Source organism: Synchiropus splendidus, chromosome 16, assembly GCF_027744825.2.
Source record: "Synchiropus splendidus isolate RoL2022-P1 chromosome 16, RoL_Sspl_1.0, whole genome shotgun sequence".
Taxonomy (NCBI): domain Eukaryota; kingdom Metazoa; phylum Chordata; class Actinopteri; order Syngnathiformes; family Callionymidae; genus Synchiropus; species Synchiropus splendidus.
This window is the reverse complement of record NC_071349.1, coordinates 8,253,633-8,270,377: the sequence shown is the minus strand read 5'-3', so window position 1 is coordinate 8,270,377 and position 16,745 is coordinate 8,253,633. Positions and strand designations below refer to the sequence as shown.

The following is a 16,745-nucleotide window of genomic DNA, read 5'->3' as shown; positions in this document are numbered from 1 at the left end:
GGCTCTCTCTCCTCTGTACATGTCCAAACCATCTCCATCTAGCCTCTCTGACTTTGACTCCTAAATCCCTGTCCACATGTGCTGTCCCTCTGATCTACTGCTTCCTGATCCTATCCATCCTGCTCACTCCCAGAGAGAAGCTCAGCATCTTCATCTCTGCTACCTCCAGCTCTGCCTCCTGTCTTTTCCTCAGTGCCACTGTTTCCAAACCATACAACATTGTTGGCCTCACCACCCTTTTGGACACCTTCCCTTTCATCCTTGCCGACACCCTTTTGTCACACATCACACCTGACACTTTTCTCTAATGATTCCATCCTGCCTGCACCCACTTCTTTACCTCTGTATCACACTCTCCATGGCCCTGGACAGTTGAGCCTCAGTGCTTCAAATCCTCCACCTTCTTTATCTCTGCATCCTGCAACTTCACCTGTCCACTTGGGTCCCTCTCATTCACACACACGTAGTGTCCTAGTTCGCTGATCACAATTGAATTTGACATGAAAAAAAAAGTTTTTCAATTTAAAAAGAGAAATGCTCCTTCTTTTTGTCTCTATATTAAAAAAAATCAATCACAAGAAAGTGGCTAAAGCCAACTCATAGCAATTTGACCTTATTTGGAGTAACTGGATTAATTTTGTAAACCCAGGGATGATAGTTTAATTGGAATTAAAGTTCACAGTCCCTAGGGGATTGAATGGGATATTATAGTAGGTTGAGCCCCCCCAAGTATTTGAGTTTTTTTTTTTGGTTTTATTTCTATTATTTTTTCTTTATTTTATTTTTTTTCTGTTTTGGTTGTTGCTTGTTATAGTTTTGGAACATGTAAGAGACAACTTATTACTTTTATTTCTCTGTATTTGGTTTGAGTTTGTTTTTGTGTCTTTCTATGCATTATACTTGCAATAAAAATTTAATTCCAAAAAATAAGAGAAATGCTGACCTCCTATAAACCAGCTGAGACCCAAAGGTGTATCACCCCATACACCTAAATCTAAGAGGCTTCTCTGGTTGCTCTGAAACAGACATTTTGCTTCACCTTCAAAACTCATTTTTACTGACTTGTTTTTCCACATATGCACGTGCAGTATTCCTGTTTGTGAACATCCCGACGCTCCACCAGGTCGGCACTATAGACCCACGCGACACACTGTCAGCAAGTATAGGAACAAATTTTATTTCAATTTAAAACAGATACCTTGTCATTATGTTTCTCTCTTAGAAGGCGGCAATGATCGTAAGTCATGTTTGAATGAGGATCAGGCAACAGTGGTTTAAACAAATACATGAAAAACACATAAAAAATATGGCAAGAGTTATGTAAATCAGTAATCAACAAGAACCGACTGATTGAACCCCTTCATCCATGAAAACATCCGAGCCCTCACGTAGAACACAAAATAAACAGCACATGCAATAATAATTACAGTTCCTTAAAAAAAAAAAAACCAAAACAGCAGATTATCCTTTAAATTGTCAACCTTAAATAGAGAATAAAGTCTAAAGCCTTTGTGTACTTAATCATTTTTTTAGTCTCTGGTGTGATTCATTTAAAAAGGATCATCTCAGGCGGCGGACCTTCGACGACGACCACAACGTTGGCACTTAAGAGAGAGCCAGGCTCTAAAGTGAGTGGGGTTGGCACACTCAGTATAATACACAATTTACATTTGGTTTACAAAGAAACTGGAGAGAAAACAGCATTTTTATACAACACTTCACAACTGACCTTCAGGTTTCATTGGAGTGAGAAACAAAGAAATCAAGTGGTCCTAAATAATAGTGTTCTGGTAATGTCTTATCATACAGAGCAAGGAAAACGAAACAGAAAAAAGAGAAGGGAACATGCTTGAAGATTTCAATATGCACAAACTTTATGTCCAAAAGAGAAGCCAAGAGTCCCACAAACTCACTGGAAAGCACAGAACACAGTTGTGACCACGCCTAACACAAGCGCTCATTAGTAAGAAGGCAATAAATAACGTGTGTCGGAGTGAAAAAATAAAACCCGCTGGGGAAGAAAGGGAGACTTAAGTGTTGCTTTCCAGCTCATATATGTGGAGATAAGATGTGCCAAAAACACACTGTGCAACAACAGCGAACGAGGACCAGGTCAGCCCTCGGCCGTGCGCCGGAGTCAAGTTTCAAACGTGATTGCAAAGCACGACGTGGATCATTTCGAGGAACACTTGAGGGTCCGTCCGGGGTCGTCCATTTCTACTGGCGGCTTTATCACAGCAGTTGCTTCCTCGGCACGCGGTTACTGTTGTAAGATCTCGTGCTCCCGTATCAAACCTTTCTACCTTCAGGCAGCTTTCAGGTATAAAATTCCGGGGTCCCAGGAAGACAACTTTGGTTGGCTTCTCTAAGGGCCGGTAACAGGGGCAAATACTGAACTGAGCTGCTCTGACCCAACACTGCTATTAAATATCCTTAAAAACACCATTAACCTCACCAAAATATCAACGTAAAATCCCTATTGACATGGTGCCCTCAAACAAAGGAACAAAGACCTGGACCATTGCTGAGAATTTCGGCTCCCAGCTACCTTCACCGCCACTCCGCGAGGGATGAGGAGGACCTCCACAAGTTTTTCAAACAAAAACAAGCCATGGGACGAGGAAATGAACGGCACCACAGGAGTGATATGGACGACACAGCGAAGCTCTGAAAAACCCATGTGGGGAAGCTGCCACCAAGGTAGAAAAGTCCAGCTCAGACGGACGCTCTCAGCGAGGGGGGGAGGGGGCATGCAATACCGGTTCAATACTGCATGAAGCATCGCCACAGCTCAGTGGAACCCATCATGAACACCCCAACAAAAAGCAGCAGACTGGTCGGATATATAAAGTAAAACTGCTTAGTGTCGATAAACTCTTAAAAATTTTTGCATTAACGCCCGGCCTAAACTTCTTAAACACACACAAGTAATCTCCATTTACAAAAGTAGCAGGGTGCGAGCTGCACCCCCAAACGTCTGATGCACTGATAGCCCTTAATGAGGATGATAGGTTGCCTGTAAATATCTGCACTTCACTGGTATATAAGCAAGCCGCAAAGAAAGAGAAAATGATGGGAACAGAAAAGTGAAGTCACAAAAGCAAGCGTGGACCGCGACGGTCCTCAATCACTTATCAAAAATATCCACCTACATGTTCCTATGGATTACAGCACTGTCGCCACGTCTATAAACCCAGAGGAAGTATTGAAATAAACCAAAGGTGAGGGCTCCTAAAGAAACAACACTGTGGTGGACGGAGGCGTGACCATGGCATATACACCTGGAAATGTCTCAAGAAGAAGAAAGCAGAGATAAAAATTCTTACTACAACCAGACATTCGATACTTTTTTTTTGTTGGTTTTATACAGCAGTTCAGACTCAAGTAGTTATGAGGAAAGGAGTGCTTCGACATGACAGGAGTTTTTTAAAAAAAGCAGTCAAATTATCAACACCTCAAACCTGGTCCATAAATTAGATAAATTAAAAAAGAAAAAAAAAAAATCAAAATCTTTTCATCGTACTGTGATTTTGACTGTTGCAGTAGTGTTTGGCTCTTCACTCCGCAGCGCTCGGCTCCGGGCTTCCACTCGAGTGTGTCACAGTTTCAATCCTCGCATCATCGGAAAGGCGAATTTACTTTTTTTTTCTCTTTGAAAGTCTTTTTTTTTTTTCTTTTTTTTGCCAAACATGGTGTACCACAGAGCGTCTGTACAGGAGTGACTTGTTTAGATGTATTTACAAACTGATATACACAAGCTTCAGCAGGCGTGTGGACGCCGCCAAAGGTTGCTCACTTCCTCCCTCTCACGACCCAATAGCAAGTTATATATTTATATATATATATATTTTATATTAACAAAGTGATTACACAGTAAAAAAAGTAAACAGAAGCACGTCCTGATAATGAGTGAGCGCCGCCATCAGAGGAGCGCCTGACTGGACGGCAGCGTCGGTGTGTGGATTCTGACGCGTGGATATGATGTCATCACTCACGGACCAATCAGAGCCGAGTGTTCTGGGCGGGGACCTATCAGGTGAATGAGGAAAGATTGACCCTCTGAATCCACTTAAATAAATTCTAATTGTGGCTGAATTAATTTTCTCATCATAAAAAAACAGTTGACATCAGCCCTCTGGCGTTTGAGTGTGGCCTGTTTACATTTTTAGTTCATCTCCTCGATGGATTTTTTGCAGTTGGGACGCTAACACTAGAGGGTACATTCATAATCAAAGTCCACCTGCCACTCCCTATGAGTGACTGTCATCTCACCCTACTTTTTACGGATCCCTTTCCCCACCAACAGGTGGCGCTCTCAGGCGAACCGTTTTACTTTTGCTACTCTCAGCACCAGCACTTGCGTCCCTTCGGTCGCGGATAACGAAACGAGAGCCGAAGAAGCGAAGGATGCCGACGACATGCTGCCGAGCGAAAGGGGGCGGTGACACCGGAGGGAGGCGATCTGTCAATCAACTTTAAGCCAGAGGAGGAGGAAATGAAAGATGCTGTGTGTGAGTGTGATGCATGAGGACTTGAGCACACTTGAGAAAGAGCGGTGTGCGTTGGTGCGTGCAGCGTGCTCCTTCACACCAGGTTGTACTCTTTGAGATTGAGCTGTAGGATTGTATCTTTGACTGCTGCAAACACAAAGCGGATGTTCTCAGTGTCCGTGGCACACGTGAAGTGAGAGTAGATGATCTTGTCACTGTCTGGGTTTAAGTCCACAAACATCTTGAGGATGAACTCCCGCGCAGCCTGAGCATCCCTCTGGGGACCTGGGGAGCAAAACACAGCGCTTTATTTTCAGACCGCAGCTGAAGAAAGACAAGGTTTGGAGAAGAGTGAGGACTGCAATCCTGCTCATAACTGAGGAAGTAGGTATTTCAGAAGGAGACCTTTTATTGATTCATGAATCTTTAGGAAGGAGTGTACTTCATCAGCCAATAACAACAAAGTGGAAGGAATATATTATTTTATTATTATTGTATTATTTATGTTTTGGTTGAGATTATGAAAATTAGGATTGCAATTATTTTGACAACAACAAGAAGCAACATGATTGTAGTGTAAAATAGTGTATAAATAAATATAAATAAAAAATACATAAATTGTGGTTAAGAATATACATATATTATATACTGTATATGAAATTATATTTTGATTTTAATTGATCAAAATGTGACTTGAAAGGTATGTATCCTTCGCTGTGTCCTTTGAGAAAGGGCCCAGCACGTCATTTCTCCTCTTACTGCCCAGTGAGCTAGGAGAACGATGACGCTGTGACTAGTCGACTCATGAACCCGTCTGTGGCAAATTTAATAGCCGATTATGGCGACTAGTTCCCACCATAATATTCTTTTCCCAGTCGGAACCAGAAATGAGACCATACAGATGATAATTCATGTCACATTACAAATGATTTGCAATAAACTAAAACTGAAAGTTATAGATGTGTGATGTCTGCAACGCCACAAGTCAGTAACGTGTGCACAAAGGAGCCCTCTGGTGGCCACCAATGCTAGAGCTGAATAGGAAATGAACCCATGTCAAGCCTCTCCTCAATTAACTCACTGCTTTTATATATTATTGCGTAGTGGCAGGGTTCTTTAAACATGGTCATTGGCTGATGAACTGGTGATGCCAGTTTATGCCTCCCAGGAGGAAGCGCAAACAAGATTCCACACATTCACGTGAGAGACTTTTTAGGTGAAGTGACTTGTTGTTTAAACAGGAAATTCATCTGCATTTATATGCGAGTCGGTGACGCGTGTAAATCAACGAGTTTACAAACGTTTAGCGAACCAGAACCAAGAGTTTTTAAATAAATCATTATGTCAACTCAAAACAAGGGAGTGGCTATTAACATGCTCCGGATCAGGTTCCAGCACATCTGACAAATAAATGAAAAGACTCTCGTGACTCACCTGTCAGCTATTCACCAAACCACAAAAAGATTTATTCCTGAAGTAATTAAAAGCTCTGTGTCAGGAGCCAGAAGCTAGCTGGGCTAAACTGAGTTCAGGAAGCGATCGACGAGGATTAGCTTGGATCAGACATCCGAAAACATCAGAATCTCACCGTCAAACTCGGGGAAATAGTCCACCAGGTGCGAGTAGGAAATCTTCTCCTCCAGCAGGTCCTTCTTGTTGAGGAAGAGGATGACCGAGGAGTTTTGAAACCAGGGGTAGGTGATGATAGTCCTGAACAAAGCTTTACTCTCCTCCATGCGGTTCTGTTGGGACGGGCTTTCATCACAACCAAGTTCAAGGCAACGGAACACAGGCTTGGGTTTACCTCATTGTCGGACTCCACCAGGACCTGGTCGTACTCGCTCAGCGCCACCAGAAACATGATAGACGTGACATTCTCAAAACAGTGAATCCACTTCCTCCGCTCTGACCTCTGACCCCCAACGTCCACCATCCTGACCACAGGCGAGGCACGTCAGTTTGACTCAGTGTCATGTCGTACAGCAGAGCAATCTAAAGCAGCTAACATGCTGAGTGGAGTGGGAAAGTTGCAGGTTCCAATCCATCAAGCTAGCGTTCTGTGAAACGGCAGCAGTTTATTTTAAAGTAATGATAATAATTGAGTTCATATTATGGTCGGGAACCTGACAGGAATGTTTATCTGAAGGTAAACATGAAGAGAACTTGATGGATTCACCAGCAACTGTCCACTATTGGAAACAGCTCAACTTGTAAATGGAGGAGTATGAAGCCGAACACTACACAGCAAGAGTGACTTGGTTCTTCAACACCAACTTTTGAAGACTTCGCAGATGAATGCCACTCAGATAAGGAAATCATGAGGTCATACTTTGATGCCACATTTTCTATCTGGCATATACACGGCCACATTTTCAGAAGCTTATATACTGCGGCAGAAGATTTACATCAGAATTCCAAACACGCATGTGAGTCACACACAGAAGATGGTCGGAACTCAAGACTATAAGAAGTGCATTTAACGCCCAGGCGACACAGACGTCTGTTCGGTGCGCAGCTACTGTCAGCCTGCAGGGGGCGATGGTTCAGCAAAGCTGATACTTAAGGTGAAAAAAAAAAAACAAAATCACCATTTAAATGAGTCAATAAAGTGAATTATATTTATCAAGGCATACATCATAATAAAACGTTCAGTACAAGAACATTAACATGTTGCAATACTCGACAAAAAATAGCGATCTAAAATGTATCTCATTATTATATGTGGCGTATTACTTCTTAAACTGAGTGGCATTTACCTGGAGGGCAACATGTTGCGTGTGAGAAAGTGAAAGAAAGCTGGTCTTACACTCCCAAAGTGTGTGTGTGTGTGAGTGTGTGTGTGTCATAGAACATCCCAGAAGAACAACAAGACGTTTTGAGAGGGGGTGGAGACGAGAGGGGAGAGGGGCATGCAACAACGCGGTGAAGACGACACTGGAAGTGTGAAGCAGATGAGGAGAGTGAGAACGATAGTAAAGGCCGTCTCTTCTTCTCAAGGTGGCACAGCTGAAGATGCACGAGTCAGAGACAGATGAGACATCTCCAGGATCCTGGCAACCTTTGCGTGGCAGATGTGAGAATCTGCCATCACTTAACATCACCCCTCTTTCATCACTTCATCACAGTTAAATGCTGTGTGTGACATAATTCATCACTAGCTGCTGGCACTCACAAGCCACCAGAAAACGGTTGATGCCCTCTGGTGGCTGAACAGGCCACTGTGGTCTACAGAGACCCAGGACCATTACAGGCCCTGCAGGATCTGATGCCCGAAATAACATTCTTCTACTGCGGAGAGGACGAGACCTGGTTTCTTCTGCCAACCAGAAAGGAAACGAGGAGATGAGGAGGAGGAGGAGGAGAGGAAATGGCCTATTTAGCGGGAGCTGATACCAGAATGTAGGACTTTTGTCAATACATGTGGCACAGCTCCTTCAGTTGGAGGGGAAACAAGGCTCGACAGAGCACGGTGGTCTCTCAGTCCAGAGAGCTGAATTGAGGTTTTCTGCTCTTTGTCTACAGGTGTGCCGGTCCAGAGACAAGCACACGGACACGGTTGCACACAAGGTGGTCGTCAACTGGGGAGCTTGCCATGTGACTCAGGTATACTATGCTGCCTTCACTGACTTCCCAAGCTACAGATCAGACTTGTATTAAGCATCTTAGACAGGGAGGGTAAAGGGAGCGGGGGGAGGGAAGAAGGGGGTGAGATGGGTGAGACAACTGGGTTCAATACACAAATGACGACTGAAGTTCTCTCCGTTGACGGGAGGAACCAGAACAGGTGTTAATGAAACATCACATGGAGGACGTGAGTTCACAAAGGCATCTTTCTACCTGAAAATGATGCTTTGTAAGTCGAAGGGATACTCTATGATTCCTGTGGTGGGGATGCGCACCCTGAGCACATCCTGCTGAGTTGGGAGATAGCTGGGATCTGCGATACGATCCAGATCGGACAGATAACTAGCAGCGGGCCAATCAAGAGAGGGAGAGATAAAACAAAAGAGAGGAACACAATTATAGAAGGCGTGACAGACAGTACCCACAGACCCCTGCCATTCCAGGAAGTGTAGACGGTCCTGTTGAGGAAGAAGCAACACCCCGAGAGCCAACACTCCGCCGCGGTCACTGCCCCACCTTCACATTAAACGTCCTCTCTATGAATTTAGAGTTCAAACAAGTTTCACACTTCTCAGGTTTGTCAAACGTGAGGCGGGATCAGCGACAGCGTGAGTGGTCGCAATGGCGGCAGAGGAAAGCAACACTTGGAACCAGATGAAAGGGCAACAGGAAGCCGAGATTTCCACCACCTTCATCTGGCTGGACAAGTTGCTGCCCAAAAGCTTGAATTCAGTACCAGAACCACTGAGGAGCCATCAAGATCTACAAGTACTCAGAAGATTCATTGGCATATTAAAAACTTTAGCTGTGGATTAAATTCGTCTTAAATGTCGCTTCAAGCTTCTCTTCTACTGTCATAATCTTGATGTTATCAGTGGCTCTTGTTCTCTAGTGAGGGTGACTGCTGCAGTCCTGCTTCCTGGGGTACCTGAAGATGACATTCTCCAGGTCAAACGGGTACTCTATAATACCCGTGGTGGGTACACGGACCCGCAGCACATCCTGCTGGGTGGGAACGTAGCCCTCAGCTGTCACACGGTCTAGATCGGTAAGATAACTGGAGATACACATGAGTAAAGTGGAAACACTGGAAGCAAATATTTCACTTTCTTTCAGGCTACACTCGGATAAGGTAAATGCTACTGCAGAATGAGCTTTCATAAGAAAAAGAAAAACACATGACATTATATATCTGAGAGGCAACGTTTGACATGCAGTAGCTGCGGACACATTTTGGCTTCAATGTCTGTGAACTGAGGCCAACAACAATATTCACATACATTCAACAAACACCACACATTCAAATCTGTTTCATTTGAATTACAACACTTTTTCTTTTAAAATTATTTAGTTTGATCACTTCCCTCAAATAGCTGTTCATCTGATAAAGGTTGATAAATTTAGATCATGTGATATTGAAGAAATTTGTTTTGTCTCTGCTGAACGTAACAAAAAATCATTTTTACTAAAATACTATGTTCTGCTCAGAGAATCCTTTCACACATCACTTTTGCAGCAGCAGGACAAAGTGTCTTTTTATGTAACAGAATCCTTCAGTAGTAGTGAACCTCACTCCATGTGAGTGAGTATTTGAATAGCCAAACACCTAAACTGGAGTAAATGAATGTCATTGATTTAATTCAATGTGTCATTCTACAGCAATTAAAAAAACACCCGGAAGTTGTAGTACCGCGTGCAGCTAAGCAACAGCTCTGGGAGTATACAAGGGATTTATTGTTGGCAGAATGTGTGTGGTCATGTGACACAGTCGGCGCACAGGAACCAAATGATCTAACAGGCGGGGATCCTGGTCTAGTGCGGCTCTGCTCCTCAACATATCACACAGTCGATCACTCTGGGTCACGGAAAACACACCACACCCAGATGCATGCAGACTTTGAGAAGCAGTAATGCAGGTTCGCAGCTAGAGGGCACTCTAAAGTGCTGCAAGGTCTTCAGGCCAATTTGCATTGGGCTATGCTTTTAGTAACAGCTGGGAATAAAAACCTTTGCATAACAGTAAGTGCACTCGTTTACATGTGGTTTGCACAGCAGTTTCACAAGGATCACAGGAGTCATGACCACTGGAATGCAACTTAAAATGTCCCTTATCATTCAGCATGACTGATCCTAGATACTTGTTTCTACTCTCCTCTTCCTCCCTCTCACTCACACACACACATACTCTTTGGTGATGTTCAGTCCTCTTCTCTTCAGCTCATAACTCCAGCGTAACAGACAATAAAGAGCAACATCTTCTGCATGTCTTTGGTGAGTGACTGTCACCTTAAAATGTTTTTTTAAGGTGAAACTGTGAGACTAAATTGTCCTTTAATAAAATGATCTATTTGAGCTATAAAAAGGCCATATTGGGGAACATATGTTAACCATAATTCAGCTAATTACTAGGTACTTACTTTACTTTAACTGGTAATAATAAGTAATTACAGTATTTTTAGAGGTACTTTCTGTGACCGTGCAATGGCAAAATATAGTCTGGCTTTAAGGGACAAATCATTACTTTATTATGATTCATTCCAGGCATGCATGTTGCTAATACACACATGAATAAGTTGCTTATTCATCGTAGTACATGTTCCCTAATCTAAAGTGTAACCAAAGTAACATATCTTGACACTAAAAAAAAGACTTAATAAAATGGATTCCAACAGCCTCCGCAGGTTAAACAGGAAGAAGCCAGCATGGGTTATAATGTCTATATGCAGAACAAGGTCAGCATTCTGACATTGTTTGCAAAAGAATGACATACTATGTCTATTTGCGATGTTCCCGCTGAACAAACTCGATGAATATATATAAATACATGTGCAGTGGTGAGGAGTGCAAAGCTAATAAGGACAAACCGGAAGAAAAACTCACGCAACTTCAAAGGTTTCTTTACTTTAAGGAAACAAACGTGAAGATGGAAAGTTTATTTTGTGTTCGTTTCAGTTGTGCTTTGCCAAGGTGTGGACCTGACAGCACGAGGTGCTCGGAATTCTTTCAATAACTTTTTACAGAACCATCCAGCCTGTGTGTCTCTAGGCTTGATGCTGGTGAATATATGACTTTATGGCCTCCTTAAAGAAAATAACCAAACCAAAAACAAGGAATTGACTCACTTCACATTCCAGTTAAACATCTATCTGAAGAGTCCTGAGCTTCAACTGTTGGAGCTCTTCCAAAAGAGGTGATAAAAACGGATACTACTCGCAATTCGGCAGTGAACGTCTATGAATAAGCTTGTAACCATCCACAAAATAGTTTTGTACGGGAAGCTAATCCACTGACATGAGTGTGATATCACCACATGCGTTATCAAACATATATTTTAACGGTGGTAAAGTAAATGCAACTCCTGAAAATAAAGCTAGTTTTGTGAATATGTGAGTTGGGTTACAGACTTGTTTGAAAATGCAGAATATTGAATGATGAGTAAAAGCCTCCAGGGAGGGGACAGGACCGGATGTGCGGGAGGGCTTGTTGTTTTAGAGTCAGGAGCACAAACGGTTTGTCTAAGAGTCGGTCGTCGACGTCTCCATCGCATCACAGTCGTGTGGTGGTCACAGTCTGAAGCCATGCAAAGACGTAGTGAATGAATGTTTGCGAGAGGAAGACGTTATTGGCCACTCCTTTAAGATACATTTAGTACAGATAGAAAAGGTGTGATTCATTCGCCATGAATCGCGAGTTAACTCAGCCTTTTAGTGCCATTACTTGAGATTCAAAATTTGATCGACATACAGCCCTAGTTGAAATGACATTTGAAAAAGTCGGCATCCATGTTGAGCAACTGAACTCCCATTCATTCATTCTTCACACAGGACGGCACACACTTCAAAGGAACTTGTTAAACACACAGACAGAGACATACTATTTAGTGGAGTCAGAGAGCTGGTACTCCCGGCGGCGGTCGTAGGCCTCCTGGATCCCCGGGTCAGACCACAAGCTTTTGATAGCTACGATGTACGGCTGATCGAAGCCATTGATTTTCTCAATGTCCACTTCCTTCACAAGCATGGCGTTTGACTGGGGGAGAGATGCAAAGGTGAGAACCTCAGGATCATAGTGTCACACTCAGTTCAAAAACAAATCATCAAAGGAAGCAGCTAATGAGATGAGCTCACCGAATCAAGAGTTTGGCAACGCGTAAACCGATGTCGCGGCCTCTTTGAGACTTGCTTCATAACCTCACACGGGTTTAATGTAATCAAAGTCTATTGACTTATTCTAATGAATTGAGAAATATAATCCAATAAGGGAAGGGACGGGGCACTTTCAGTATTTAAACTACTTCCTAACTAAAACATGCGGAGAAATGCACGGAAAATAGAAGCATTTTCTATTTTTATTGATTTCAATTTCAAAATCCGACAGTGTTTGAACCCATCATCTGTTATGTTTAAATCTGTCTGGAATGTCAGACCATGACACCCTATGTAAAATGCACTCTAAATGTCAGATTTTAATTTGTGTCTCCCTGAGGTCACAACTGACTTTCTTGGGCTTGACTGCGTCCATTATTGATGTTGGTGTCACAAGATTGACAAGTGAACAAGGCCTGTTTCAGGTAAGAGTACTACATTCTAACTACACAAGAATGTCAGCCTCAAAAAAGGAGACTACCCTATATTTTTCTTTTCTTCATTGCTGCAAACTAAAGTTGCTTAAATACTTTCCCATGTGCACCAGCTGCTGTAACAAACTACAGCAGCTGGTGCACATGGGTCCTCTTGTAAGACTTCAATAGAGAGCAAGAACTCTCCCAGTAACTCCTCCAAAGTAGACCAGTGACTTCAGTCCTGATGAGAAATCATTGAAGCCCGACTGTCCCACTGATGCGCGGACTACATTCCTCTGCATCCCAGGTGTAAATCACTCCTCAATTAGAGTGTCACAATAGAGGGCCAGGGCGCACGGGGGACTGGGATTGTGAACCACTATTGCTCAAATAATAGACTACAATTACAAAGTCGTATCACGTCCAGTACCATGTAGCTCAGCGTCTGCCAGTTCAAACCAGTAAGAAGTCAGTTGCAGGTGATGGGGTTGAATTACACTCTAGCTACGTGTCTTCAACATGTAGGCATTCTAGCAATCCACTCGTGTGACGGTCCATTTCATCATGACAAATTCTGATGCAAAGCAGAGCCGCATGTGATGTGAACACATATTTTGGGACGGGTAAACAGTGGAGCCGTTAACATTTTTGTCAGGAATTCCAAGAAGATAACGGTGCTGGACTATTTACATAAAATAATATACGTGACACACAAAAATGGCCCGCATAGTATCACGTTCAAAATTAGGACCTTGGCGACGGGGTCGTGTCTAGACTGAAACAAACGGGTGTACAGTTCCGATCTGATGCAGTGCTGAGATGAGAAGAGTTAAGAGTTTTAGTAGACTAGAATACTAAAACATAGCAGTAGAAGTAGTAGTATGGTTAACCTTAACAATCAGTTGTACTTTTGGTTGTGGAAGTACAAGTAATAGTAGAAGAAGTAGCTAAAGTGGGATGGTTAATTGAGCAATTCAGGCAGTACTACATGCAATAGTAGTTCTAGTGATAGTTTTCTTTACTGTAGTAGTAGCAGGAAATGTCGAAGTAGTGAAGGTGGAAGTGTTGCAGCTGAAAAGTAGTACTAGAAGTAGTGGGACAGGCAGGGAGTAGAACATGAGGCAATATTCAAAGCAGAGGCAGAGAGGAGAAGCTGCTGCACAAGTATCAGTTGTACAAACGGCTTGTCAACACTAGAAAGCCACAACAGAAGTGGTAGTGCAGTAGCTTCAACAGCGGAATAGCAGGTGCTTATTAATATGACCTGTGGTACAACTGGTTACAGGACATGAGGTACAAGAAGTAGTTACAGTAAAAGGCCAGTTAGAGAAGGGATGAGCTACAAGGGACTCTGGTTTGTTTGCACAGCATGATGCAAAGAAAAGAGACAGTGGCATTCGGTCGGTTCTTACCCGGTTCTGTTCATATTTGAAGGGGATCTTAAGGTTCTCAGTGGCACGAATCATGGACTGCATGGAGGTGAAGATGTTCTGGTAAACCAGTCTGATGAAGCCCCTCTTATCTTCATCAGAGTAGCCAGCTCCGTGGATAATCCTCATCTGCTTGATGAAGGTGCTTTTCCCGCTTTCCCCCGTACCTGCACGGAACAAGAAACGCATCCACTTAGGAAGACATATGGATGGCACTCAGGAAGGCACATAATGTGGAGATCAAAAGGCTGAAGATAGAAAAATATATTGGAAATGTCCTAATTCTTAGATGCTTTTTCGGAAATGTCCTAATTCGTAGATGCTTTCTTAGATCTTAGATTTAATCGAAGACCATCATCTGCCAGGATCATGGACCAGTGGTCCCACTTCTCCTACTGAGGTGGTTTATAAAACCGAGTGGCTTGAGTCATAGAAATATTTGGATGAAGGATGAACATTTTTAGATGCAACATGTGCGATTCTGTCTCCTGTTATTACCACCTGAAACATGCACAGTTTAAATTTAAATGTTTGGTATTTCTGACATTTCCCATTAGCATGAATCAAAACCTTATTTTTTTCCCCTCCAAATACTGACCTTTCTCTCCTCACAGAAAAACATATATTTGTCGGTCTGATGATGGAAATCATCAGTGCTCTTTGTTATTGAATGGATTTAAAACAAGTCGTGAAATCAATTGAACAGAAGAATAACAAATAGACTGGCATATTGGGAGTGACATTTAAGGACAGTTACCTCCCTGGGCTTTTTTACGAGTTTGTTATCAAAGTTATCAAACAACATTGTCACCAGCCTGGCAAGTAAAACTCGTCTGTGACAGACAAATCTACAAGTACAAAGACAGCCCGAGAAATAAATACAAATGTATTGTCACAGACAAGCAAAAACCACCACAAAAAAAAAAAAAACATTTACAGACATTTGCCTCAAAACTGTACATCTAAGTGAGTTACACGCACAACACAGTTCCATAACTTAAGTAGATTACGTTAAATTGATTAAGACTGAAATGCGTCAAACCCTCTTTGTGCCAAGTCAAATGCAAAACGGACTGAATATTTTCAAGCAGAAGCAGAGTAATGTAGAAAAATATGAGCTGCTTTAATGAAGCTCATTAAGACAACCTGCCCTAATTCACCAGCGGAACACAGAAGTGCCAGTGCCAAAAGGTGACAGCTGGGGTCATTATCAGAGGGCTTCATTCCTTCAGTGACGCTCCTCAGCCCATATCCGCCGTCACATTTCCATGCATGGTCGGGAAATGCATTAAAAACATCAAACCAGACTTGACTTGTGCTGCATATCTGCTTCCACCGAGGACACATCCATTTTGCATACTGGAGGCCAGACGGCCAAATGAACCCCTACATGCCTGGGGGTCTGTTGAGTTTAACCCACATTCTAGAAGAGAACTATGTGTTCTACATGGCCTGGAACACAGGCCTCGGGGCTGCATGAAGCCGATGGCTTCTCAGTGAAATCCAAATGGATTCAGCAAACACACAATATCTGCAAAACTGAAAAAAGAAAACACACTCATCACACCACCACCTACATTCTAGGTTTTTGAAAAGCAGCCATATTTTGTTACTATGGCAACCTCTCCTGTCTCCCTCTCGTTTTTTTTTATTTCAATGCTTTTTTTCTCCACCAACCACCCTTTCTCGCTCCCGTCTTTGGTAACAGACAGTAAATATAACTGACTCCATCTGGCTCACTCTCAGTGCTTCATATTTTGGTGCGTTACCAAAGGGAGCAGCTCCACAGGCCCCGCACCGAGGTCAGTCAGAGGCATTTAGAAAACACACAGGACTGCGACAGTGTCAGCTCAATTATAGGACCGGATCTTGTGTTAACTGTTTAGAATTGAACAGGGTCACGTGAACAGCAAATCTACTGTAGGATTTTGAGTTATTCTGCATTCTATTCAAGATGCAGGAATTTTCAGCTGCTGATCTCAACGGTCAAATCAAATGGTGCAGTTGAAGTCTGACAAAATAGTGGAAACCAAAGCCTATAGGTGGCAATAATGAGCCACTACTGAAGGACAGAGGGTGCCACTTCACACAGGAATGGATATCAAAACAGGAAAGAAAAGCCAATCAAGAAGCAATTCAACAGAGAAAAGGGGAAGCAGAGAGTGAGTTTGAACATTCATCGAAAAGCTGACAAAAGAAGTGCAAGTTTTTAAAACGTCCTGACCAGGTCCCTTTGTCTCGCATGCTAGCAACTTAAATTGTGCGAGCAACGGACTTCAGTCATTATGATTTCTTTGGGGATTTTTACGTTAAAAACACACCAAAAACCACCATGATCATGTCCTCCACTGTGATGCGCTGTTATCCGCTCTTGATGTTTCCACTTTGTTTTTTCATACGTTTCTTCACTAGACTTCACCCAAAAGACCTCTGCATTAAGTAAAAGCCAAAAGATGGTCAGTTAGTTAGCCAGCTTGTGTCCTCTATTTTCTGTATTAGGTCCATCATGGGTTGCTCTCTTGAACACAGGCATGGTGGGAGAGATTTCAGACACTTGAACAGAGCCACGTTAGCAAGACTGAGAAAGAACAGGTCCAAATGGAAAATCAGTTGTGTCTGTGACCACCAGCATAACATAAG

The 16,745-nt window shown here is 42.8% G+C and overlaps 1 protein-coding gene across 3 annotated transcripts in view; it reads right to left on the bottom strand.

Annotated features, from left to right (window-relative positions):
- Window positions 1-1,071: 1,071 nt before the first annotated feature.
- The window catches only part of gna11b (guanine nucleotide binding protein (G protein), alpha 11b (Gq class)), a 30,803-nt gene continuing 15,129 nt past the window's right edge, over window positions 1,072-16,745 (bottom strand). For 2 of the 3 annotated variants that reach the window (XM_053846091.1, XM_053846093.1), the window contains 6 exons: window positions 14,088-14,272; window positions 11,989-12,143; window positions 8,328-8,456; window positions 6,295-6,424; window positions 6,079-6,232; window positions 1,075-4,775 (listed from right to left, as the gene is read on the bottom strand). In XM_053846091.1, the coding sequence (XP_053702066.1) occupies window positions 4,585-4,775; window positions 6,079-6,232; window positions 6,295-6,424; window positions 8,328-8,456; window positions 11,989-12,143; window positions 14,088-14,272 (944 nt within the window). In that variant the 3' untranslated portion in view covers window positions 1,075-4,584. Of the gene's footprint in view, window positions 4,776-6,078; window positions 6,233-6,294; window positions 6,425-8,327; window positions 8,457-9,042; window positions 9,172-11,988; window positions 12,144-14,087; window positions 14,273-16,745 lie in introns of all 3 variants that reach the window. The other variant, XM_053846092.1, reaches the window with a different exon arrangement.